General features: G+C 48.8%; 1 protein-coding gene across 1 annotated transcript in view; it reads right to left on the reverse strand.

The window, feature by feature from the left end:
- The window catches only part of HYDIN (HYDIN axonemal central pair apparatus protein), a 293,633-nt gene that overhangs the window by 79,010 nt on the left and 187,784 nt on the right, over nt 1-26,839 (reverse strand). Inside the window, exons 27-35 of the mRNA XM_067546885.1 lie at nt 24,890-25,027; nt 19,386-19,563; nt 14,358-14,470; nt 11,730-11,863; nt 10,403-10,539; nt 2,876-3,003; nt 2,566-2,757; nt 1,465-1,614; nt 132-371 (exon numbers count right to left, since the gene is read on the reverse strand). Of these exons, the coding sequence (XP_067402986.1) occupies nt 132-371; nt 1,465-1,614; nt 2,566-2,757; nt 2,876-3,003; nt 10,403-10,539; nt 11,730-11,863; nt 14,358-14,470; nt 19,386-19,563; nt 24,890-25,027 (1,410 nt within the window). The remainder of the gene's footprint in view (nt 1-131; nt 372-1,464; nt 1,615-2,565; nt 2,758-2,875; nt 3,004-10,402; nt 10,540-11,729; nt 11,864-14,357; nt 14,471-19,385; nt 19,564-24,889; nt 25,028-26,839) is intronic.

Below are 26,839 nucleotides of genomic sequence, written 5' to 3' on the forward strand. Positions count from 1 at the left end.
TGGGGCTCTCCTGCATAGTTTGCCTCTCTATTGCTTGGTCCCTCTCAGTAAAGAATTGGGAATGTCAGGGACTCTGGAGCATTCGGCAGTTTTAAGTGACAAGGGGGCGTCTGGATTCCCTCTGCGCTCACCCTCTCCTCAGTCAGATACTGCTGGTCAAACTCCAAGGAGTAGAACTCAATGGGGAACTTGCAAGGGTTCTTCACGACCACCTCTGCCTCGTCCCCCACACCGTAAGGCAGCAGGGGTCCCAGGTCCAGCACTGAGGGGGTGAACTCCAGCCGTGGCTCCATACCGGATCCGGAGACAAGCAACAAGAGCCGGTCGCTGCTCTGGGAAATGTGCACCGTCAGGTAGCTGCTGTAGAACCTCTGCGAAGAGACAGAGAAGCCCGGGAGATTCCTTTATGGCCCTTGCTCCACAAAAACATGCAGGGCCCCACTGCACCATTGGGCTATGTGAGATCAAGGCCCCAGGGGTCAGTGAAGTTGCACCTTACACTGCTGGTGAATTTGGCCTGCAGCTCAGTGTATTTGTATTCAGACTCGGGGTGGTTTCAGGCCTCAGCACTGTATGGGGCCATAGATGGAACTTGGGTAACAGACAAATCGAGATGATGTTTTGGGTGATTTCAACCTTGTCCATGGTGAATGTACAACGCCAAACCAGTGGGGAGCATTCTGTATCCCTAACAGAAAGGCTCAAATGACACTCAGCACTGAGTGATTCATCTCTTCCCAAAGCAGCGCTCGCCCGGTCACACGACCTGAGCGCATTGCCTGGCAGCATTACTGCAGAGCAAGAGGTGAGCTATGTGGAGGTGGATCCACTGAGGGGCTTGGATACCTGCCTCTGAAGCATCTGACACTGGCCACTGTCAGAGATGGGCTACTGGGCTAGATGGCCCTTGGGCTGAGCCAGTCTGACTATGTAGCTGGGGCTCCTGGTCTGCTTGCATTAACAGCTTCCAGGTTTCAAGCAAACTGTTCTCAAGAAGCCTGGCAGGTGTGGCCGGGCAAGTAGGGAAGGGGCTGAGCTGGGGCGACAGCTCCTCTCCATGGGGGTTTCCCCACTTAAGGGGACGGTTATCTCAGGAGGCAGACTTTGGTGGCAGCACTGATGAGGAGCTGAGGAGAACTGTGATGTTAAAGGGGAAAAGGCTGCTCAGGGAGTGGTGGGGCAGCTCTCCCCATTATAAAACCATAGGAAGGGGGGTCACAGAGCAGTACTACGATACAGTACCACTTTGCACTCTGCTTGCACTGTTCACCTGTAGATCTCAAAGTACTTTACTGAAGGTAGCACAAAGGGGAAAACAGAGGCACCAAAAAGTGAATTAAGTTCCCCAAGGTCACACAGCAATGCAGTGGCAGGGACAGAACTAAAAGTCATCACCCACCCCTGTGTTCTCACCACCAGACCACATTGCTTCCCCCTTCTTTGATAATTATTAGACAATCTCACCTCTTCCACCGGGGCAAACTTCACCTGCACGTTGAGTCGCTGCCCTGGCACCAGAATTCCGGACGAGGGGATCATCTCAAAGATATGGGGCTTAGATTTTAATTCCTGACGCAGCTTCCGCCGCAGGCTGGCTGGCAAGTGTTTATCCATCTGATTGCCCAAAGCCAAATGGTTAGCGTGGAGCCTGACGCACTGCTGCAGGGACAGTACTCGTAGCACACGGACCAACCAAGCAGCCAGTCAGAAACACAGCTGCGTTTCAATTAGCCAGTGAGGGGGACAGAAGCAGGTTACAAGTCAGGCTGGGGTGAGGCGTAATGGAAGGACGTGACTGGGGAATTAGTAGCGAGACAAGGCACTAACCGCTGACAGGCTCCAGACAATCAGAGTGAGCTTCAGTTGCCCAGGTCTTAAAGCCATTCACTACAGCTCTTGGTGATAGTTACAAGAAAAATAGTATGGGTGGGAATTTCAAAACTGAGTGGGGGATGCTCAGTACAAGGCCTTCTCCCACCTCCTCCCCCATCTCCAGCTGTGCAATTCCTCCTCTCCTCTCTCAAAATCTTAGTGCAGGGATGAACCGTGGCTGAGCAGGACTGCATGAGACTTCCTTCAGGGCCCATCAATGCTGGCCCTTGCTCTGCTACAAGAGGTGCTGCAGTGTACCACAAGACATTCCATCTTCCCACTGGGCTCTGGGGCAGCCTCACGCTCCCTGCCTCTCCTGGTCTGCGGAGTGATGCACCAGGCTCGGGCATTGGGCACGTTGCTGTTTGCAGCACAGAGCATGAATGGGCTGTCACACGATGTTCTTAAAAAGGGAATTCCCACTCAGCTCCAGTTTTGGCATTAGCAGCTCACAGGTATCAGTTCAGCACATTTCATTAGCTGTTTGCTTATTAGTTCCTAAAAGACGTCCCAGGCCTAGCAAGCCGAATCTCTGGCTGAAGGATTGAAATCAGGTCAGTACTTGGCTTTAGGGCTTGGATCTGCAACCCTCACTCAGTGAGTGGCTACTGAGGTAAGTGTTGCTCTGTGCAATGAGGCCTGAGATACAAGAGGTGGGCAGTAAAGGGACTTCACTGGCTGTCTTTGCCTTACCGTTTTGATGCGCTCATTGCTGGTAATGAACCATTCACAAGCAACCTGCTGCTGATTGTGGAGCTGGATGGTCTCCACCTGGCAGTGCCCGCACTGGACGGAGGAGAACTCCAGCTTGTTGCTGGAGATACAGAGCGAAGGCATGGTCACCTTGGCACGAAGGCAGACGTTAAACGTCGGGCCAGCCACAACCTGAGGGAAACAAGAACTAACTGCACACACAGGCTGGGGAAGCTGGGCTAAGAGTGACTCAAATCTCTACCTGTAGGGAATGCAGAGTGAAGGCTACGAGGAGGGAGAAGCCTCATACCTTGATGGGCAGGAGCACTTCCACCTCCCCCAGGGACAAGTTGGCGCTGCGTGGATCAAACCTCACTTCGAACGTCTCTGTCTCACAGTATGGCAGGTTCTTCACGCGGTCCAATTCTATGCTGAACCCTGGAACAACCGATAACAAAACCACTTAGAACCTGAAGTCTGCAGAAAGCAGGATGCACATGAGTCACAGTGTAACTAATACATAGAGTGCACAGCTTTGCAGCCATCACAAAACAGAGCTTAATGGTGACAGAGCGATAGAGAGCGGACCCGTCTGCTTCAAAAGCAAAAGTACTAGAAGGAAAGGAGACTCTCCACTGGCTGAAAGCAGTACAGGGCTTATGACACAGCACAGCAGTTCTGATTCTACTTAGCGCAGAATCATAGAATATTAGAGTTGGAAGGGACCTCAGGTGACCTCCTGAGGTCCTTTCCAACTCTATGATTCTATGATCTAGTCCAACTCCCTGCTCAAGGCAAGACTAACCTCAGCTAAATCATCCAAGCCAGGGCTTTGCCAAGCCACAGCTGAAAAACCTCTAAAGATGGAGATTCCACCACCTCCCTAGGTAACACATTCCAGTGCTTCACCAACCTCCTAGGAAAAAACGTTTTCCTAATATCCAACCTAGACCTCCCCCACTGCAACTTGAGACCATTGCTCCTAGTTCTGTCACCTACTACCACTGAGAACAGCCTAGCTCCATCCTCCCTGGAACCCTCTTTCAGTTAGTTAAAGGCTGCTATCAAATCCCCCCTCATTTTTCTCTTTTGCAGACTAAACCAATCTAGTTCCTTCAGCCTCTCCTCATAAGTCTTGTGCTCCAGCCCCCTAATCATTTTTGTTGCCCTCCGCTGGACTCTCTCCAACTTCTCCACATCCTTGTTGTAGTGGGGGGCCCAAAACTGGACACAATACTCCAAATGCGGCCTCACCAATGCCGAATAGAGGGGAATAATCACTTCCCTCGATCTGCTGGCAATGCTCCTAGTAATGCAGCCCAATATGCTATTAGCTTTCTTGGCAATCCGGGCACACTGCTGACTCATATCCAGCTTCTTCTCCACTGTAACCCCCAGGTCCTTTTCTGCAGAGCTGCTGCCTTGCTCGTCGGTCCCCAGTCTGTAGCAGTGCATGGGATTCTTCCATCCTAAGTGCAGGACTCTGCACTTGTCCTTGTTGAACCTCATCAGATTTATTTTGGCCCAATCCTCCAATTTGTCTAGGTCACTCTGTATCCTATCCCTACCTTCCAGGGTATCTACCACTCCCCCTACCTTAGTGTCATAGAATCATAGAATGTTAGAGTTGGAAGGGACCTCAGGAGGTCATCTAGTCCAACCCCCTGCTCAAAGCAGGACTAACCTCAGCTATATCATCCCAACCAGGGCTTTGTCAAGCCTCAGCTTAAAAACCTCTAAGGATGGAGATTCCACCACCTCCCTAGGTAACCCATTCCAGTGCTTCACCACCCTCCTAGTAAAAAACGTTTTCCTAATATCCAACCTAGACCTCCCCCACTGCAACTTGAGACCATTGCTCCTAGTTCTGTCATCTAGTACCACTGAGAACAGCCTAGCTCCATCCTCCCTGGAACCCCCTTTCAGTTAGTTAAAGGCTGCTATCAAATCCCCCCTCATTTTTCTCTTTTGCAGACTAAACAAGCCCAGTTCCCTCAGCCTCTCCTCATAAGTCCTGTGCTCCAGCCCCCTAATCATTTTTGTTGCCCTCCGCTGCACTCTCTCTAACTTGTCCACATCCTTTTTGTAGTGGGAGGCCCAAAACTGGACACAATACTCTAAATGCGGCCTCACCAATGCCGAATAGAGGGGAATAATCACTTCCCGTGACCTGCTGGAAATGCCCCTCCTAATGCAGCCCAATATACCATTAGCCTTCTTGACAACCAGGGCACACTGCTGACTCATATCCAGCTTTTTATCCACTGTTACCCCCAGGTCCTTTTCTGCAGAGCTGCTGCCCAGCTCGTCGGTCCCCAGTCTATAGCTGTGCATGGGATTCTTCCTTCCTAAGTGGAGGACTCTGCACTTATCTTTGTTGAACCTCATTAGATTTCTTTTGGCTCAATCCTCCAGTTTGTTTAGGTCCTTCTGTATCCTATCCCTACCTTGCAGGGTATCTACCACTCCCCCCAGCTTAGTGTCGTCCGCAAACTTGCTGAGGGTGCAATTTACCCCATCCTCCAAATCATTAATGAAGATGTTAAACAAAACCAGTCCCAGGACCAACCCCTGGGGAACTCCGCTTGTGACTGGCTGCCAGCTAGACATGGAATCATTGATCACTATGTGCTGAGCCCAATGATCTAGCCACTCTCTATCCATTTTATAGTCCATTCAGCCAACCCATACTACTTTAACATGCTGATAAGAATACTGTGAGAGACCGTTATCAAAAGCTTTGCTAAAGTCAAGGTATATCACGTCCACCACTTTCCCCACATCCACAGGGGGAAGGAGAGCGCACAGACACGTGCGCATACACACACACTTTCTCTCTCTCTCTCTCTCTCTCTAGTTCATGGTAATACAGCAAAGCTGAGCCAGCGCGAACATTTGTCTACATCCTGGCTTGTCTCCCATGTTTCTCATGGTTGGAGACTTCTGTGAGTGGTCCCCGTTAATGCAAAGAGCAATGTTACATGTAAGCACTGAACCTCAAAGTATGAAAATGCCCGGCACTGTTCAACCAGTGCTGCACCAGAAACCACATGAGAGACCCGTCTGCCTGGGCAGGCCCCTCAGTGCAGCAACATGCACACTAGGCTCTTCAGCATCCCCAGGGTTTGGGAGAAGTTACTGCAGCTGCTGAAATCCCACTTATTCTGACTCCCTTTTGCAACGGTTCCCAATCAGCAGCTCCCTACCAGATACCCCGAGGTGGCTTTAAAGCCCTTTCTCCCAGTATACTCGCTGCTTTCTCACAGGACGTGGCTGAGAACGGGTTTCTCCTTTTATTTTCAAGCAAAAAGTTGAAAACAACCCAGACATTTTTATGAATGTTCAAAAAGGGATTATTTAGGAGCAGCGAGGGCCCCTAGTGACAGACCAAGACTGGACGAAAGCAGACCAAAGTAATCAGACCCAGGTTTCATAACATTATAAGCTTCCTCCACTAGCACTGTGCTCAAGTCCACCATGAGCGAGATGTGTCTCTACGCTCCACGCTGCATCCAGCTATCAGATGGAGACAGAGCAGGCCACGCGCCCAGCTCCAGCAAGGAGAGGAAAAAAGGTTCTGACTGCATCATTATCTAATTCCCTAGTGGCTGATCCCTGGAGAAACACTGACACTGATCTTAAAGGATGACTCTGGGCCCAATCCTGTCAACAATAAAACTCCCATTGATTCCTGCAGAAGCAGGCTCGATATATTCTGGTCTAGATTCTCTCCTGTGCTGAGAGTCACTTGGCCTTGGGGCTGGGCTATCTGGGAGCACACTACATCTCTGACTGGCCTGGTGCGTCTGTGCCAGCCTTGGGCCATTAGCGTAAGTTAGAGCAGCTTAGGGGCTGCTCTTACTTGTGCCAGGTGGCTATGATCCCTATGGGACCATCTGCCAGCTGAGACTCAATGGAGGAGGACAACAAAGGCATGACAAGATTCTGATGATCAACAGATGGCTCTGGCAGTGGTGCTACAAGGAGAGCTTTGGGATGTATGGTCACTGGGAGGCATTCATGGACAGAGGACTGTTCTGTTGGGATGGACTTCACCTGAGTAGGGAGGGAAATGCACTTCTAGGTTGGAGGCTGGCACAATGATTACGAGAGCTTTAAATTAGGAGCTGGGGGAGATGGTTGGGAGATACCCAGGTAATCTTCACACCTGATTTTATCATTGAGAGGGAGGAAAATGAAGTAAGAAAGGACACAGCAGTGGGGAGCAGAATGGACATTAAGAGGAAGGGTAGTGTAGATACCAGTCTAATAGGCGATATTGGCAGTAGAATGACTGTGTCAAATCAGGTAAGGAATGTGAGCAAAGCCAAACAGCAAAAATTAAGATGTTTGTATACCAATGTGAGGCGTCTGGGTAACAAAATGGAGGAACTAGAGCTACTGGTAGAGGAAGTGAAACCAGATATTATAGGGATAACAGAAACATGGTGGAATAGTAGTCACAACTGATGTATAAGTATTGAAGAGTATGTGCTGTTTAGGAAAGACAGATATAAAGGCAAAGGTGGTGGAGTAGCATTGTGTATTAATGATGAGATAGACTGTAAAGAAATTAGAAGTGATGGAATTGATAAGACAGAGTCTGTCTAGGTAAAAATCACATTGGGGAAGAAAACTACTAGAATTTCCCCTGGGATAGTGCTTGGGGTATGCTACAAACCACCAGGATCTGATTTGGACATGGACAGAGACCTCTTTAAGGCTTTTAATGAAGTAAATACTACTGGGAACTGTGTGGTTATGGGAGACTTTAACTTCCCAGTAATAGACTGGAGGACAAGTGCTAGTATTAATAATAGGGCCCAGATTTTCCTGGATGTGACAGCTGACGGATTCCTTCACCAAATAGTTATTGAACCAACAAGAAGGGATGCCATTTTAGATTTGGTATTGGTGATTAGTGAGGACATCATAGAAGAACTGGTTGTAGGGGACAACCTTGGTTTGAATGACCATGAGCTAATTCAGTTCAAACTGAATGGAAGGATAAACAAAATTAGATCTGTGACTAGGATCTTTGACTTCAAAAGGGCTAACTTAAAAAAATTAAGGGAATCAGTTGGGAAAGTGGACTGGATTGAAGAACTTATGGATCTAAAGGTGGAGGAGGCTTGGAATTATTTCAAGTCAAAGTTTCAGGAACTATCTGAAGCCTGTATCCCAAGGAAGGGGAAAAAAATCATAGGCAAGAGTAGTAGACCAAGCTGGATGAGGAAGCATCTCAGACAGGCGATTTGGAGAAAGCAGAAAGCCTACAAGGAGTGGAAGATGGGCAGGATCCGTAAGGAAAGCTACCTCTTGGAGGTCAGAACATGTAGAGATAAAGTGAGAAAGACCAAAAGCCAAGTAGAGTTGGACCTTGAAAAGGGAATTAAAACCAATAGAAAAAGGTTCTATAGCCATATAAATAAGAAGAAAACAAAGAAAGAAGAAGTGGGACCGCTAAGCACTGAGGTTAAAGATAATCTAGGCATGGCCGAATATCTAAACAAATACTTTGCATCGTTTTTAATGAAGCTAATGATGAGTTTGGGGATAGTGGTAGGGTGGCTAATGAGAATAAGGACATGGATGTAGAAATTACCACATCCAAGGTAGAAGCCATACTCGAACAGCTTAATGGGATTAAATCGGAGAGGGGGGGTAATCTCCATCCAAGTATATTAAAGGAACTAGCACATGAAATTGCAAACCCATTAGCAAGGATTTTTAATGAATATGTAAACTCAAGGGCTGTACCATGTGACTGGAGGATTGCTAACATAGTTCCTATTTTTAAGAAAGGGAAAAAAAGTGATCTGGGTAACTACAGGCCTGTTAGTTTGACTTCAGTAGTATACAAGGTCATGGAAAGAATTTTGAAAGAGAAAGTAGTTAAGGACATCGAGGTTAACAGTAATTGGGATAAAATACAACATGGTTTTACAAAAGATAGATCATGCCAGACTAACTTGATCTCCTTTTTTGAGAAGATAACAGATTTTTTAGACAAAGGGAATGCAGTGGATCTAATTTACCTAGATTTCAGTCAGGCATTTGATACAGTTCCACATGGGGAATTATTAGTTAAATTGGAAAAGTTGGGGATTAAAATGAAAATTAAAAGGTGGATAAGGAACTGGTTAAGGGGGAGACTACAACGGGTCATACTGAAAGGTGAATCAGACTGGAGGGAGGCTACTAGTGGAGTTCCTCAGGGATTGGTCTTGGGACCAATCTTTAACCTTTTTATTACTGACCTTGGCACAAAAAGTGGGAATGTGCTAACAAAGTTTGTGGATGACACAAAGTTGGGAGGTATTGCCAATACAGAGAAGGATCGGGATATCATACAGGAAGATCTGGATGACCTTGTAAACTGGGAGTAATAGAATAGGATGAAATTTAATAGTGGAAAGTGCAAGGTCATGCATTAAGGGACTAATACCAAGAATTTCTGTTATAAGCTGGGGACGCATCAGTTGGAAGTAACAGAGAAGAAGATCCTGGGCGTATTGGTTGATCGCAGAATGACAATGAGCCGCCAATGTAATGTGGCCATGAAAAAAACTAATGCGGTCTTAGGATGTATCAGATGATGTATTTCCAGTAGAGATAGGGAGGTGTTAGTAACATTATGCAAGGCACTGGTGAAACATCTGGAATACTGTGTGCAGTTCTGGTGCCCTGTGTTGAAGAAAGATGAATTCAAACTGGAACAGGTGCAGAGAATGAAGAGAATGATCCGCGGAATGGAAAACCTGCCTTATGAGAGGAGACCCAAAGAGCCTGGCTTGTTTAGCCTAACCAAAATAGGGTTGAGAGGAGATATGATTGCTCTCTATAAATACATCAGAGGGATAAATACCAGGGAGGAAGAGGAATTATTTAAGTTCAGCGCCAATGTGGACACAAGAACTAATGGATATAAACTGGCCATCAGGAAGTTTAGACTTGAAATTAGATGCAGGTTTCTAACCATCAGAGGAGTGAAGTTCTGGAATAGCCTTCCAAGAGGAGCAGTGGGGGCAAAAAGCCTAACTGGCTTCAAAACTGAGCTTGATAAATTTATGGAGAGGATGGTATGATGGGACAGCCTAGTTTGGCAATTGACTGATCTTGGACTACTGGTGGTAGATATGCCAGTGGCCTGTGATGGGACATTAGATGGGGTGGGTTCTGAGTTACTGATCGCCATATTTGGGGTCAGGAAAGAATTTTCCACCAGGGCAGATTGGCAAAGGCTCTGGGGTTTTTTTGCCTTCCTCTGTAGCATGGGCCACGGCTCACTTGCTGGTGGATTCTCTGTACTTTAAAGTCTTTACACCATGAGGACTTTAATAACTCAGTCATAGGTTAGAGATTTATTACAGTAGTGGGTGGGCGAGGGTCTGTGGCCTGCGTTGTGCAGGAGATCAGGCTAGATGATCATATTAGAGTCTAAGGTCAGAAGGGACCATGTGTCTATGAGCACAGACACACTCCAACTTGCCCCCACCAGTAGGGTGGGGGGACATTGGCTAGGAGCTGGGTATGTTGTTTTCCATCAGCTGAGAGCTGCCCTGTCCCCAAGGGAGAAAACCTGGCTCTCCATCCCTCCAACCAAAGTAACAGTTAGCACAAAGGCAGCTGGCAGAGAGGCGGGTGGGGTGAGGGTTACTTGGCGGAGGAGAGAGTAAAGAGTAGCAAGGCCGAAAGGGAAGAGGGAGGATTTCCCATAGTACATCTGCACATTCAACAGATTTTGAACTATTGAGTCAGACTGAGATGTTCATTCCAACCTTTGATTCCTGCTGCCTTTTAGTTAAAGCCCATGTAAGCATCTTCTCCCCATTACCTGTATCATGCAAGGTCCGCCTGTCAGCATGGAAGGACACAGGGAACTGGCTGGTGTTGGTAATTTTGACAATGTGAGTTCGGATGTTCCCGAGAATGATGTAGCCAATGTCCAAGACATATTCCGGCAGCTGAGCTCTGAAAGGGTTAACCAGAGGTCACTTTCAATCATAGCCTACTGCTCAGCTGGGCTACATTTTCAAAGCAAGGTGCAAGTCTCATGGTTATGCTGCCATTCACAGTTTTGAAAATTCAGCCCTAACTGCCCAACCCTTAGGCCTAAATTCCTAGTGAAATGTCACAAATGGCTTGTCTACATGGGGCTGCCTTGCGTTCTAGGAGGGCGTGATTTTTAAATATACCAACATGTTGCATGCTAACTGGCCATGCACCGCCTGCTGGCGTGAACTAAGAGTCCCCTATTGTATATCAAGAGAGGGCTTGGCCAGCCAAAATTGCTTCAGTACATTTCAGCGAAGTTTCTCTGCACTGTAGCCAGTTTTCACCCATGCCAACTCCCTCAGAAGGCCATACTCAGCCCCTATAAGTAGGAGGAGAAGCTTATCCAAAGCAGGCCCAATTCCTCGCTGGTGCTAGGGACCCTATTCAGGCACCACTACTCCAGAGAGCACTTCAGCATGCCAGTAACACCAAGCACAAGCTTAGGGGCAGGTGAAGTCAATGGGAGCGAAGGACAAGTATTTTCCTGAATCGAGGCCTCGCTGAACATTTGTCTCATTCAAGCCTTGTTGGCCTGTGGACCCCTGTGGTCCGGCCAGTAGCTAAGACTTGTCCAGCTCATATTTGTGTAATTCCCACTTCCTTAGCTCAGAAGTGGAATATTTTCCTGCATTTATGCCCAGTCTGATTGGCTTGTCTTGTGGAGCTTTTTGCTCCATAGCCCATCAGCAGCAATGGTTATTACCCAGTCGGAGCTGGTTTTATGGTCTCTGGCTGCTGCAAAAGGCAATTTGAGTTTGTTAAATGTGGCTGACCCGGCTGAGCTGAGAGCTGGAAACAAAACCATCCCAGCAACACCAGCAAGACACTCGTGGTCAACAATGGACTCGTTGAACCTTTTGCAAGGAACCCTACACATTCCAACCAGTGAACTGCAGAGGGATTCCAGGAGTCTGAATAGGAACTGGTCCTGAATTCCAAACTCTGGCACCGATCCTGTGGGGAGCTGAGCACCCTCCGGTGCCAGCGATGTCAGTGGGGGTTGAAGACACTAAGCAGCTTCGGTAGGAACAGGCCCTTGCTGAGGTGCACAGCTATTTCCAAGTGGCTCTGTAGATGTGGGCAGTAGGCAAAAGGCCACCACTAACTTGACTAGTTTTCGGCGAACATGCTGGCTGAGGGTGGAGTCCTCCAGGAGATCAGAGGAGATGGCTTTCTGCTGCTCCAGGGCATGCTCTTGTATGAGCAGCCGCTCCACTTCCATCTGCAGCCAAGTGTCAAACTGGGGAAAGCAAAGAGACGATCTGATCAACAGAAGCCCTCTAGAAAGCACAAGCTCCTCCCAGGAGGGAGACTCCCAGGCTCATTGTGTGCAGCCTTCGCTGGGGCTGGTGGTGTCCTCTCTTAGAATCACAGAATATTAGGGTTGGAAGGGACCTAGGAGGTCATCTAGTTCCTCGCCCTGCTCAAAGCAGGAACAACCCCAACTAAATCATCCCAGCCAGGGCTTTGTCAAGATGGGACTTAAAACCCTCTAAGGATGGAGAGTCCACCACCTCCCTAGGTAACCCATTCCAGTGCTTCACCACTCTCCTAGAGAAAAAAGTTTTTCCTAATATCCAACCTAGACCTTCCCCACTGCAACTTGAGACCATTGCTCCTAGTTCTGTCATCTGCCACGACTGAGAACAGCCTAGCTCCATCCTCCCCAGAACCCACCTTCAGGTAGTTGAAGGCTGCTATCAAATCCCCCCTCACTCTTCTCTTCTGCAGACTAAATAAGCCCAGTTCCTCAGCCTTTCCTCATAAGTCATGTGCTCCACCTCCTAATAATTGTTGTTGCTTTCCACTGGACTGTCTCCAATTTGTCCACATCCTTTCTGTAGTGGGGGGTCCAAAACTGGACATAATACTCCAAATGTGGCCTCACCAATGCCGAATAGAGGGGAATAATCACTGTCTTCGATCTGCTGGCAGTGCTCCTACTAATGCAGCCCTTCCATAAGACAAACAACTCTGTTTCACTGCTGAGTCTGGATGTAGTTTTCCCAGGCTAACCCTACAAGATCTACAGCGGTGCAGCACAGTAGCATAGACACTTCCTCCATCAATGGAAGGGTTCTCCATCCCCCTCTCTGAGCATTGGTAGATACAGTGACAGAAGCATCCTTCCATCAATGCAGCCACGTTTACACAGGGGAGTAGGTCAGTTTAATGATGGCGCTTGAGGGGAGTGATTTTTTTCACACCCCTGAGCGACAGAGCGAGGCTGATGTAAGTTTTAAGTGTTGATCAGGCCGTACTCTACCAGCAAGCTACCTTGCCTGGAGATAGCATTATAGATCAGTCTGGTAAATGACCTGGTTTTTGTCTGCTAGTCACAATTAAAAGCTGTGAGTATCCAGGCAAATATGCAGACCAATGACCAGAGAAGCCAGGAACCTTTCAACATCCCAAGCACCTGTCTGTCCCCAGGGGAGGACTGGAGTGCCAAAGAAGCCTTGCACTTGGTCATTTTTGAAGACAAATACAACAGACCCTTAAAGGGAGGAGCACCCTATCACTATTACAATCCGGACCATAGTAAATCTGCTAGCGGAAGGGTGAACATCTATCTGTCTAACACAGCTAATGATGGGAGTACAGATATAAGGTGTGATACGATACAATGTAATGCCTTTTTAGTTAGGTTTTCCCATCCAGGAAATTATTTTAAATGATCTTTCTCATCTATACAGAATAAAGACTGTAATGCATTGAAAACAGAAAGATCCAGAGCTTGCATACAAATCAAGAATTCAACTGAATATCCTTACTGAGAACTGAGGGAATGAACTCAGCTGCTGACGAGTGGGTATTCGTTAGAGAGGAAAGTCCCACCCAGTGTTGTTTGTAACTTCACATAAATCGTTGGAGAGAGGATGAGAGAGAACAAACCACACCTGACAGATGTAAGTCACGTCACTTCATGCATGTCAGATGCTATGGCGAGGAGCGTGGCTATAAGGACATACATAAACCAGATTAGGGAGTAGACTAGACTGGAGGCTAGACTACACTCAGCTAGTTCAATTCTCTACGATTAGGTAAACCTAGAAATATTTTTGTCTGAGTAAGACACATAGTCCTCCCCACTTCAGCAACCAGCTAGCTCACCATTACAAACACTGATACAGCGCAAAGGCTTTCCAGCGCATTACACAGCAGAGCCAAGTCACACTCCCAACCTGGAACAGCCACTGCCTGAGCTAATTGAGGACAATATACCCAGGCTAGCATAGATCACCTCTCTTATGGTACTTGCTTGCATAAGCTTCCAAATGCTCCACACCTTTAGCACGTTAAGTGCTGTGCTACACCATGAACTTAGGTAACCATTAGCTGCGCAGACCAGACACAATGTTTATGCCTTTGTCTCATCCCACTCCTGACTGTGCACTTCTTTGGGCTCAGTCCTGCAGTGTTTACTTGCAGTTAGTCCTACTGGAAGTCAATGGGACTGCTCACATCAGTACGGGCTGAAGACTCATGCCCTGTATTATTGGGATGGTTACATTTTCTGAAGAGATTATCAAATGCAGCTAGTTACAAATGGCAGGCTTGTGCCCCATGGCAGGTGACTGTGTGGCAGATAATCTACCAGCAATGCAGCAGCGACACAAACTGCATTCAGTCTCAGTCTCCCCAAGGTGGGGGGGTATTAAGAGCTATTGCAGGCCAAAATAAGGGCCAGCAGGAAGCGGCATGCACATCACGGAAACAGCAGGCTTTCTTACCATGGTGCCAGAATGGTCCATGGACAGCTCTGCAGCCAGTGCTTCACCTCTTTGAGTCTCTCTTTCCATTTTTTGTTTTGCCTCCTTGAGGATATTCTCGTACCTTTCATTTCCTGCAGGAGGAACCAATGGGTGGTCAGGAAATAAATCTGGGTTATAGCCAGATTCCACCCCATTACCCCACTGAACCCCACCATGGCTCCCCACCTCTCAGACCCACTGAGGAAAATGCAGGAACAGTGAGTACTTCCTTCCCTACAGATTAGCTCTGTCCCCTGCAGCTCTGCCATCAGTCCTGTTCACTCTTGATTAGGTCCAATGCTTATGATCCCAGCCATCTCTGCTCTGCCTCTGACTTTCTTCCCTGCTTCCATCCTCCTCCCTTCCCGTCTAGGAACTTGTTGGTTCCTTCATAATCAAAACAGACACAACTGGCAAGAACTCTTTCCCCGTCTTCTCCATCCCCCGCCCCCTGTCCATCTTCGCCCCATCTGACTCTTCTTGTCCCTGGCTCACCTCACAGGGCTTCTCTCGGTGCCGATTCCCCCCAGATTAACCTTGCAGTTCTGCCTCCAGCTCAAACTAAACATGACCCAGAGTGACCCCTCATCTGTCCTCACAGGCTCACTCCCTTGCTCCTTCCTCCATCACTTTTGATAATACCACCATTCTCTCCGTCACTGAGGCAAGCAACTTCCATGTCTGAATTGATTCCTTTCTCTCCCGCACAAACCCCATTCCAATTATTCCTGAATCCTTTCAGCTTTTCCTCTCCAGCATCGATCTAACCAGTCCTTCCTTCTACAGCCCTGTGGCTAAATCTCTTCTCCACAGCTTGGTCTTCTCCTGCCTTGGCTACTCTAATCTCCTCCTCTCTGGTCCCCCACTTCCCACCTCATAGAATCATAGAATATTAGGGTTAGAAGGGACCTCAGGACGTCAACTAGTCCAACCTCCTGCTCAAATCAGGAACAACCCCGACTAAATCATCCCAGCAAGGGATGTCAAGCTGGACCTTAAAAACCTCTAAGAATTCCACCACCTCCCTAGGTAACCCATTCTAGTGCTTCAACACACTCCTAGAGAAAACGTTTTTCCTAATATCCAAACTAGATCTCCCCCACTGCAACTTGAGACCATTGCTCCTTGTTCTGTCATCTGCTACGACTGAGAATGGCCTAGCTCCATTCTCCCTGGAACCCCATACTCCCTGGGAGGATGGAGGAAAGTCAGGTAGTCAAATTCCCCCTCATTCTTCTCTCCTGCAGACTACACAAGTCTAGTTCCCTCAGCCTCGCCTTATAAGTCATGTGCTCCAAAATAACTTTTGTTGTCCTCCGTTGGATTCTTTCCAATTTGTCCTCATCCTTCTTGTAGTGGGAGGTCCAAAACTGGACACAGTACTCCAAATGTGGCCTCACCAGTGCCGAATAGAGGGGAATAATCACTTCCCTTGATCTGCTGGCAATGCTCCTACTAATGCAGCCCAATATGCCGTTAGCCTTCTTGGCAATAAGGGCACACTGTTGACTCAGATCCAGCTTCTTGTCCACTGTAACTCCCATTGAGTACTTCAGCTTTTTTCACAACATAGAATCATAGAGTTGGAAGGGACTTCAGGAGGTCATCTAGTCCAACCCCCTCCTCAAAGCAGGACTAACCTCAGCTAAATAATCCCAGCCAGGGCTTTGTCAAGCTGCAGTTTAAAAACCTCTAAAGATGGAGATTCCACCACCTCCCTAGGTAACACATTCCAGTGCTTCAGCACCCTCCTAGTGAAAATGTTTTTCCTAATGTCCAACCTAGACCTCCCCCACTGCAACTTGAGACCATTGCTCCTTGTTCTGTCATCTGCCACCACTGAGAACAGCCTAGCTCCATCCTCCCTGGAACCCCCTTTCAGGCAGTTAAAGGCTGCTATCAAATCCTCCCTCATTCTTCTCTTCTGTAGACTGAACAAGCCTAGTTCCTTCAGCCTCTCCTTATAAGTCTTGTGCTCCAGCCCCCTAATCATTTTTGTTGCCCTCCGCTGGACTCTCTCCAACTTCTCCACATCCTTTTTGTAGTGGGGGGCCCAAAACTGGACACAATACTCCAAATGCGGCCTCACCAATGCCGAATAGAGGGGAATGATCACTTCCTGTGATCTGCTGGCAATGCTCCTACTAATGCAGCCCAATATGCTATTAGCCTTCTTGGCAACCAGGGCACACTGCTGACTCATATCCAGCTTCTTATCCACTGTTACCCCCAGGTCCTTTTCTGCAGAACTGCTGTCTAGCTCATCGGTCCCCAGTCTGTAACTGTGCATGGGATTCTTCCGTCCTGAGTGCAGGACTCTGCACTTGTCCTTGTTGAACCTCATCAGATTTCTTTTGGCCCAATCCTCCAGTTTGTTTAGGTCCTTCTGTATCCTATCCCTACCTTCCAGGGTATCTACCACTCCTCCTAGATTAGTGTCATCTGCAAACTTGCTGAGGGTGCAATCTACCCCATCCTCCAGATCATTGATGAAGATGTTGAACAAAACCGGCCCCAGGACCGACCCCTGGGGCACTCTGCTTCTGACCAGCTGCAAGCTAGGCATGGAGCCATTGATCACTACTCATTGAGCCCTATGCTCTAGCCAGTTCTCTATCCATTTTATAGTCCATTCATCCAACCCATACTTCCTTAACTTGCTGATAAGAATACTGTGAGAGACCGTATCAAAAGCTTTGCTAAAGTCAAGGTATATCACGTCCACCTCTTTCTTCACATCCATAGAGCCAGTCACCTCTTCATAGAAAGCAATCAGTTTGGTCGGGCATGACTTTCCCTTGGTGAATCCGTGTTGACTGTTCCTGATCACCTTCTTCTTTTCCAAATGCCTTAAAATGGATTTCTTGAGGACCTGATCCATGATTTTTCCAGGGATTGAGGTGAGGCTGACCGGTCTGTAGTTCCCCGGATCCTCTTTCCTCCCTTTCTTGAAGATGGGCACTATATTTGCTTTTTTCCAGTCACCAGGGACCTCCCCCAATTGCCACAAGCTTTCAAAGATAATAGCCAATGGTTCTGAAATCACATCAGCCAACTCCCTCAGCACCCTCGGGTGCATTGCATCCGGCCCCATGGACTTGTGCATGTCCAATCTTTCTAAATAGTCTTGGACTTGTTCCTTTAGCACTGTGGGATGTTCACCTCTTTCCCATTCTGTGCCGCCCAGTGCAGCAGTCTGGGAGCTGACCTTGTCTGTGAACATCTGTCACTAGGTTGCCTCCCTCATTCTGTAAGGGGCACATAGGTTCCCTGACCTTCTTCTTGTTGCTAAGCTACCTGTAGAAACCATTTTTGTTATCCTTCACGTACCTTGCTAGCTGCAACTCCAGTTGTGTTTTGGCCTTCCTGATTTCATTCCTGCATGGTCAAGCAATATTTTTCTACTCCTCCCTGGTCATCTGACCAAGCTTCCACTTCTTGTAAGCTTCCTTTTTGTGTTTAAGCTCACTAAAAACTTCTTTGTTAAGCCAAGCTGGTCGCCTGCCATGTTTGCTATTCTTTCTGCACACCAGGATGGTTCCCCTTCAGCAGATCCCAAATGCTGCTGTGAAAAAGACCTCCCCTCACATCCCATGTAGAGCACGTGTCTTCCTCTCTGAATTCCTCCATCGGTCCCATTCATCTTCCTCATCAATCACAGAATCATAGAGTTGGAAGGGACCTCAGGAGGTCATCTAGTCCAACCCCCTGCTCAAAGCAGGACTAACCAGGACTAACCTCAGCTAAATAATCTCAGCCAGGGCTTTGTCAAGCTGCAGCTTAAAAACCTCCAAAGATGGAGATTCCACCACCTCCCTAGGTAACACATTCCAGTGCTTCACCCCCTCCTTGTGAAAAACTTTTTCCTAATGCCCAACCTAGATCTCCCCCACTGCAACTTGAGACCGTTGCTCCTTGTTCTGTCATATGCCACCACTGAGAACAGCCTAGCTCCATCATCCCTGGAACCCCCTTTCAGGTAGTTAAAGGCTGCTATCAAATCCCCCCTCATTTTTCTCTTCTGCAGACTAAACAAGCCTAGTTCCCTCAGCCTCTTGTGCTCCAGCCCTCTAATCATTTTTGTTGCCCTCCGCTGGACTCTCTCCAACTTCTCCACATCCTTTTTGTAGTGGGGGATCCAAAACTGGACACAATACTCCAAATGCGGCCTCACCAATGCCGAATAGAGGGAAATAATCACTTTCTGCGATCTGTTGGCAATGCTCCTATTAATGCAGCCCAATATGCTATTAGCCTTCTGGGCAACCAGGGTACACTGCTGACTCATATCCAGCTTCTTATCCACTGTTACCCCCAGGTCCTTTTCTGCAGAACTGCTGCCTAGTTCATCGGTCCCCAGTCTGTAACTGTGCATGGGATTCTTCCGTCCTAAGTGCAGGACTCTTGTTGAACCTCATCCTTGTGTCCTTGTTGAACCTCATCAGATTTCTTTTGGCCCAACCCTCCAGTTTGTTTAGGTCCTTCTGTATCCTATCCCAGTGTCTCATTCGCCCTGACCTGGAACCCTCCCTGCCCCCATTCCCTTCTGCTGCCTCACAACTTCTTGCCCAGCTGGACCCTTTCTGGGCCTCTATTCTATCACCTAGGTATCTCAATGGTACGGTCCCTGGGGCAGAGACCACATCCTCTGCTGCGTTTGCTGTCGTGTCAGTGCTCAATGAATACCATATACCGATAGCAGTGGTTGAAGGGCTCAATATTTCATTGCCAATCCCCTGAGCCCATAGAAGGAGTGGGGGCAAACAACCTAACTAGTGTTAAGATGGAGCATGATACGTTTCTCTGATGGAGTTGCCTGCCAGAGCTGGGGAGTGGACTCCATGACCAGGCGGTCCCTTCCAGTCCTGTGGTTCCCAGAACCTACATGTTCTTTGGAGGAATGTGTGGCATTGCCATATGAATGCGAGGCAAGGAAGTACCAGAGGAAGCCCTCAGCAAGTGGCTGGCACTGGGCGGAAGAGCGAGTACTGGGCGGGGTGTCCAGACCTTTGATGTTTCTGGGCAGATCCAGGCAGATCCTCGGGAAGGTTCCCTCTCCTTTCAAGGTGATACTCTCTGGCTCCAGGTGGGCCACCTGTATCTGGAAGGTCCGTTGGAAGACCTCAGGCACTCCAGGTAGGTAATAGACCTTCAGCACTTGTTCGTTTTCTGATTCAATGTAACCCTGCAGCGGATGGGAGAGAGAGACAGGACATGGTACCGGGGCAGAAGGGTTCACTGAACACATGGGGGTACAGTCAAGAGCTGAGATGGGGGCGAGCGGCGAGGAAGGGAGAGCATCGAGCTGAAGCAAACAGAAGGACTGAAGTTGCTCTCACTGGATTCAAGTGATGTGCTGTAGCTTCCATACACCTAAAAGCACTCATAAGCTCCAGCCTCCTGTGTCAGTATCCACCTACCCCATCAGACCATTGCTAATGCAGGATTGGTTGTGCCCTGGGTGCTGCATTGCACCTGCCCCCTGTGGGACTGCTGGCTGACTCAGCCCCAATTGTTCCTGGGGCTCCCAGACAGCACCCCTGGAGTGACCTGGCTCAGAGAGGGTGTAGAGTACGCCCAGCCAGCTCCATAGCCCCACTTTTGCCCCGCTCCCTTCCAGGCAGCTTGCACCCACAAGGGTAACAGCAAACAGATCAGGCACTGTGCCCACCAATCCACATTGCGTGGGAGAGGAGAGGCTGCCTGTGCCCTCAACCCATGCAGGCCCACATCTAGGCCTAGGCCTGGGAAAGTCTTTTCTAGGAAAACATTTCCTTCTTGCTGGGCAAAGGGGCAGCGCTTTCATTCGCCTGGCTGGAATTCTAGATGTGGAAAACCATGGCAATAGCTGGGCACGTCCAGTAGGTGGCGGTGCTGGAATAGTGCAGGGTGCACATTTCAACACAGCGACAACCTGGAGAAAGCACAAGCAGCCCAGCGAGAGAGGAAGGGTGGCTGAGAGGCTAGACTGCTAATCTGGGAGTTGGGGGACCCATGTTCAATTCCTGTCTCTGTTACAGACTTTCTGTATGACCTTGTGCAAGTCACTTAGGGTGAGTCTACGTGGCAGCAAGGAGGGATAATTCCCACTTCAGGTAGACATGCAGGTGCTAGCACCCTTAAAAATAGCAGCGTGACCATAGTGGCACAGGCTAACCTCCTGAGTATGCACCCAGAAGATCAGGAAGGGTTGTACTTGAGTGATGAGCCCAGGCTGCTGAAGCTGCCCTGCTACTTTTAGGTGCTAACACCTGAACATCTGCCCAAGTTGGGGATTGCACCTCCCAGCTGCTGCGTAGATGTACCCTTCGTCTCTCTGTGCTGCAGTTCCCCATCTGTCAAAACATGGGGCTAACAGCACTTCCCTGCCTTGCAGGGGTGCGGAGAGGATAACGACACTAAAAAGTTTGCGAGGTGCTCAGAGGCTATAGATGTGTAAGTACATGTGACAGAAAGCATGGCATCTCCTAGCACATTCTGTCCCTGCCATCCGCAAACCCAGTTCCCTAACATGGATCTTTTATTAGACACCCCCTGGCTCCTCCACTAGCTAAAGACTCAATTGCATAACTATCACTGCCTGCACACTTATAGCAGGTGGGTGAGTAACAGGGATGATGTCTGTGCCCTTGGGTAGATAAGGGAAGGCTGGCAAGGACCCTGGCCATCGCTTTACGAACACGAGGGCCTAAATGTGTGGGGAGGTTTTGCTTGAGTTGGCCCAGAAGGGGAAAGTGATTCTGACACCCATAGTGCAGGTTTATCAGAGTGATGTCCTTGGTTTCTGTAGGCACAGGGCAGAGTCAAGGTCACTGATCTTCACCTCCCCAGAGCAGCAGACATCACGTGATCCACTCCTTCCAATAGCACCGAGAGGGAAAGACCAGGAGCAGTAGAAATGAGAAAGGACACATCAGCTCTGGGGAGAAGATATTCAGTGGACTCAAGGAGCAAAATCAGGAGCCACTCTAGAGACACATACTGGGATATGCTGAGGGAGAGGCTGAAGTGCTTAGGAAAGTGTTAAATGTCTGAAGGGACGCTGGTGTCTCTCCAGTAAATAATCACAGGGCTGCATGCTGTGCTTTGTTACTATTTGTATTACAGTAGGGCCCACAGTAATACAAACAATTGAGATCACAAGCCCTGTGGAGCAGGTGCTGCACACACAGAGTGAGAGATCGTCCCTGCCCTAGAGAGCTTATAGTCCAATAGACAAGGCAGACAATGGGCAGGAGGGGAAGTGACTTGCCCAAGGTCACACAGCAGGTCAGTGGCAGAGCCAGGAACAGAACCCAGGTCTCCCGAGTCCCCAGACAATGTCTGGTCCCATCCGCTAGAACACACAGCATCCCCCAGAGGTACATGCTTTTTAGACAGCTAAGGATAGTCTAGGGCCGGGAAGTAGCGTTATAGAAGAAATGGGCTGAGGTCCAGATCTTTAAAGATATTCAGGCATTGCTGCCCTCAGTGTTGCAACAGTAACGCAATTAGGAGCCTAAATTTCATTTTCAAAAGGAATTTAGGAACTTAGCAGCCAAAACCCCAACGACAGTTGATGGAATCTAGCACCTACATGGCTAAATCGCTTTTGAAAATGAGACTAAGGCTCCTAAATCAGTGAGGCATTGCAGCGCTCAGCTCAGCAACGTCTGCCGACCTTCACAAATCTAGACTCAAGTGACAGCTCAGCAGCTGGTGTATAGACGCTACTCGGCCATTTACTTACACTAAAGGATGGCGAAGGGAGGAATACAAGAGACACCACTTAAGAGACCAAAGGAATTTTCTCACCAGCAAAGTGCAGGAGCCAGAGGGCAAAAGGAAGGAGCAAATGGAAATGAAAAGCTAAGCGTGTTTTGTACAGCTCCCATCCCAGGACCAGCCACAATTGCATGGCCATATTGGATGCCCACACTCCAGGCACGTACATAACTCTAAACACAGAGGCCCCTGAGCTGCAAGGTCATGAATACCGAGAAGCTGGGCTGGAAAGGAGATGGCGCTATAAGCAGGGATAGCAAAGAAGGAGACAAAGCACAGCCAGGTGCAGGGCTTTGTGTTGCCTTCTCTGGCAAATACCAGGCCCTCTATGTGGGGGTCACCCGGGAGAGCAGTGTGATTGAGGACAGCCAGTGTGCCCTCAGCATGGGCGCTTAGCCCTTCATTAACCCGTGCTGATGCGCTGAAGCTATCCCGGTCAGATCAGCTCGCCGACAGAGAGTGCCCATTGTGTACGTAACGCTGACAAGGTGCCACCTCGGAAAGGAATGGCAACAGGAGTCCTGCAGACTCGCCAGTAAGAGAGGGCAAAGCGCTGGCTTCCCAAGGTAGCTCTGAAGGAGAGCTCTCCATGGCAGGGGCAGGGGCAGGTCTGGGTGGTGCTGTAGTCTTTAGAGCTCATGGAGGGCTAATATCTGTGAGAAAACAAGGGGATCTCCCCATTGGGGGGGGAATCCCCTTTTTGCTGCTGCGCTCCTCCCTGCCTTGTCCCCAGCACTGACTGTCAGCTTTCCTCGGCTCCCTGGCTGCTCTGATAACCCTGGCCAGAGGGCAGGGAATGTGTAGCAGGTGGCAATGCTGCTGCGAGCAGCAGGAAAGTCCTGCACGTTCTCTGAGCTGACGCTCTGCAGGGTTGGTTGGCAGCCTTCCATGCAGAGTGGCTATTCCCTGGCTCCAGTAGCCCCATCCCTGGAGCCCCTGCAGGCAGGGTCTGTAGGATGAAGGTACTGGCACCTGTGCAGTAGGGAAGGTGCCACTGGGTAACTGCTTTCCCCTCCTGTCTCGCCCCCTTGTCCCATTCCAATGGGGTTGCCTCAGCTTTTCTCCCCATCGTGCTGTGTTGGGGGCAGAGGATCTTTGTTCAACAGAGCAATGGGCCAGAGCATGGGCACAGAACAGTGAAAATCTCTGGGGAACACAAGTGCAGCACATAGTAAAAAACCAGCCAGTCCAGGTCCTCGGCTGTGTTACCAGAGGGGCAGCTCTCGGGGGGAGGGAGGAGTGTGTGTGCCACTTACAAAGCATTTAGCCCCCCCCAACTAGGATCTTGGGCAGTCCTGCATGCTGTGCCTTAGGCAGGAGATCACGGCCTCCCAGAGTCTGCAGCAGAGGGCATCAGAAACGCGTCTATTTGAGGCTAGCCGGCTTTGTGAAAGTGACAGGGAAATATCAGAGCTGTTTGGCTTCCACTCCTTGGGAAAGAGGAGACCTGAAAGGAGCAATAACCCTGAGAGGCACATCATTCGCACTGCCAAGGGGGACTGAAAGAGGCACATCATTTCAACATGAGGGCGAGGCTGTAGCTTTCCCAGCCCTATACAGAAGCAGTGAGTTGAAGCCTAAGAAGCAAGTGCTTTACCAGGGCTTCTCCTATCGTATGGGGCTGAGTGTGGACGGCTTCCCCCATTGCAGTGGTCCTGCTTTGTGGGCAGATGAACAGGAGAGAGGAATTGTCTCCAGCTCTTCCTGGCCCCTCTAGCCTGATTCTTTAATGGTTAATAACTGTCCTGGTTGCCAACTGATACTAATGTAATGAGCTGGGGGCATTTGGGGTCTAGCCTAGGCTCATTACTGCTAAATACAACAAAAGACTAAGCTAGCTCTGGGGCTACACCCCCTAATATCCGGCTGCCCGGAGCACAGAGACTGCTCTGACGGGATGCCTTGCAGAGTCTCATCCAGCTGCACAAGGACCAGCAGGAGCTCAGGCAGCATTACTTGGTGCCAAGGGAATAAACACAAGCAGCAGGTGAAGCCAATCAAAGCAGAGAACACAAGCAAGAGCAGAGGAATGCAGGTTTCTGTCTAGTGGAGGTGACCCAGAGGTGGCTGAGAAAGCAGGAGGGTTAGAGAAAAAGAAACTGCACAAAAGAGCTTTCCTCACCTCTGCGAACTCCTCTGAGCCCATAAAAATGCCAAGGGCAGTTCCTCAACTAAATGCGACAGTAGGAGTATACTAGGGAGTCCTTGGAAGAGACACATGCTAGCATGGCTCACGCTGAAGGAGTGGTTAGATAAGCTGGGGTCTCTGACTGGGCAGGTGGGGAGGAATATATCTCGCTGGCTTACACACCAGGCTCTCAAACTGGCTGGATTGGGCAATGCGACCCGGGTTCTGCTGGGAAGGAAAAGGAAACTGTGCAATCCACCACCAACATAAACCCAAAACTCCCAGCAACCAGGACTCAAAGCATGTCCAAAGCACTAGAGCTGACTGCAGCTGGTTATTTGATGGGGGAGCTTCCTGTCCTCCAAGAACACAAAGGAAGTCTATTAAGGAGTATGTCCATTTGACCTTCGCTAGTTCCCAGTAGCCATAACCTTCAATCATCTCCCCTGCTCGATTTACATCCACATCCTCTGGCAACACAGCACGTAGGCCAAGGAGGGGGCTTCCCCAGGGAATGGTGACAAGCCCAGTCACCAGCACTTGTGAGGCCTCTAGCTGGCAGTGCCAGGATTTTAACTCTAGCCCTTCAGGGCTCCATCCATCCATCACGGATACTCACAGTGGCAGGTAGGATCAGTGGCACACCGGGTGGAGGGTTGTCTGCAGAGGTTTGGCTTGTGTTCAGCACCATGTATTCAAATCCAACCTTCCCGCTATTGCATAGCCTGATTTCAGCTTCAGTGACTTGGTCAAATAGCTGTGGGGAGGAGAGAGGAACAGGAGTGTGAGACACACTGTACCCCAAAGCAGCACACATAGTCATCATTTGTATACGGTTGTGATCATTCATATTAAGCATGCATGTAAGATATCGAATTAAAGATTATGATCCGCTAAAACCCTTTGTGCTGTCCAAATATGCACATCATATCAGTATGTGCGTTATAAGATTTTGCTGTTATTACAGCTAGCCAGAAACAGACAGGATTGGAGAAGCTTCATCGCTGCCCTAATCGCCAGAGGCGTAATGGGGGACTGACTAACTAACTAGCTAAAGGGCTTGTCTACGCTTGCAGTTATGTCAGCAAAACTTTGTCACTCGGGTGTGAAAAAAACATTCCATACAAGCGATGTAAATTTTGCCAGCATAAGCGCTTGTGTTGCCACATTATGTCGTTGGGAGAGAGCTTTTCTGCCGACATAATAAAACCACCTAAATGAGCTGCAGCCGCTATGTCAACGGAAAGCGTCTCCCGTCGACATAGCACTGTCCACACTCTTTCTTATGCCAGCAAAATTTATATCACTCGGGGTGTTTTTTTTCATATCCCTGAGCGACAAAGTTTTGCCGGCATAACCATGAGTGTAGACAAGCCCTAACAATATTCTAAGCTTGCTAGTAACGGTAGAGGAGGCATCCACACCCAGGAGGGGCTCAGTGGCCATCAATTAGCAAAGGAGCTGTAAACAAAGGATTTACAGTACAATGAAAGTTGCTCAAGACTATACAATAGAGATTGCTCAAGCCTGGGACTCACTCGCACAGGAGGGATTGAGCAACCTTGTGGATGAGAAGAGCCCACCTGGATACGCCTGGACTAATTTCTAATGGCCACATGCTGAGAAGACATAAAAGAAGGAACAGAAGCTGCAGGCCTTGTCCTTTCTCCCCCATCCATGCTGAAAGCAACAGGAATGCATGCTGCCTAATGGTAGAGGTTTAGGATTTAGACTGTGTGTTTATCTTTATTTTCTTTGGTACCTACTTCTAATCTCTTACGCCTGCCACTTATACACACAAAGTCCACCTTTCTGTAGTTAATAAACTTGTTTTATATTCTTAGCTAAAACAGTGTGTTTCTGTAAAGTGTTTGGAAAAATACCCACTCAGTTAACAAAAGCTGGGGTGTCTTCGCCACGCTGAGGAAGGGGCGAACCAGGTGATAAACTTACTGGTCAGACTTCTGACCAGAGCAGAACAGGGGAATGGGGTGACCAGGATGATGCCTTTCCCTGTGAGATTAGTGAATGGCTTTGGGAGCGTTCATACAATCTAGCTGGGCATAGGTTTCCCCTTACTGTTGGGCTGAGTGATAATAGCACCTGGAGGGGTTTGCTGCTTGTCACTAGCAAAGTAGGGTGGGAGACAACCCAATTTGGAGGGTTAAGGGGGCACAGCAGTACCCCAGTCCCAGGTGGCACCTTGGGGGAACCATCCCAGAGTGTCAATACCATGGCTTCTTTCTCAGATTCGCTTCCCATATGCTCATAATACACAGACAAGGGAACAGTCAATGAAAGCAAGAGGCAAGAAATTCAACACCAGGCCAAAGAAAATGGTTTTCAAACAATGCACAACTATGACGTGGAACCCCTCATCACAACATGTCGCTGAGATCAAGAGCTCAGCAGGACTCCTAAACGGCCTGGATATTCTGCAAGAACATCAGACTCACAATAGAAAGGATTTAAATAGCTATCAGAACAAAACACAGAGTTCTGGGAAGGATGTAAATCCTCCTGGGTGCAGGACATAAGCCAACCTCTAATTGATGGATAAGAAGAAACT

Source organism: Emydura macquarii, unplaced genomic scaffold, assembly GCF_026122565.2.
Source record: "Emydura macquarii macquarii isolate MOO-44397 ecotype Brisbane River unplaced genomic scaffold, CSIRO-AGI_Emac_v2 contig_1170, whole genome shotgun sequence".
Classification (NCBI taxonomy): Eukaryota; Metazoa; Chordata; order Testudines; family Chelidae; genus Emydura; species Emydura macquarii.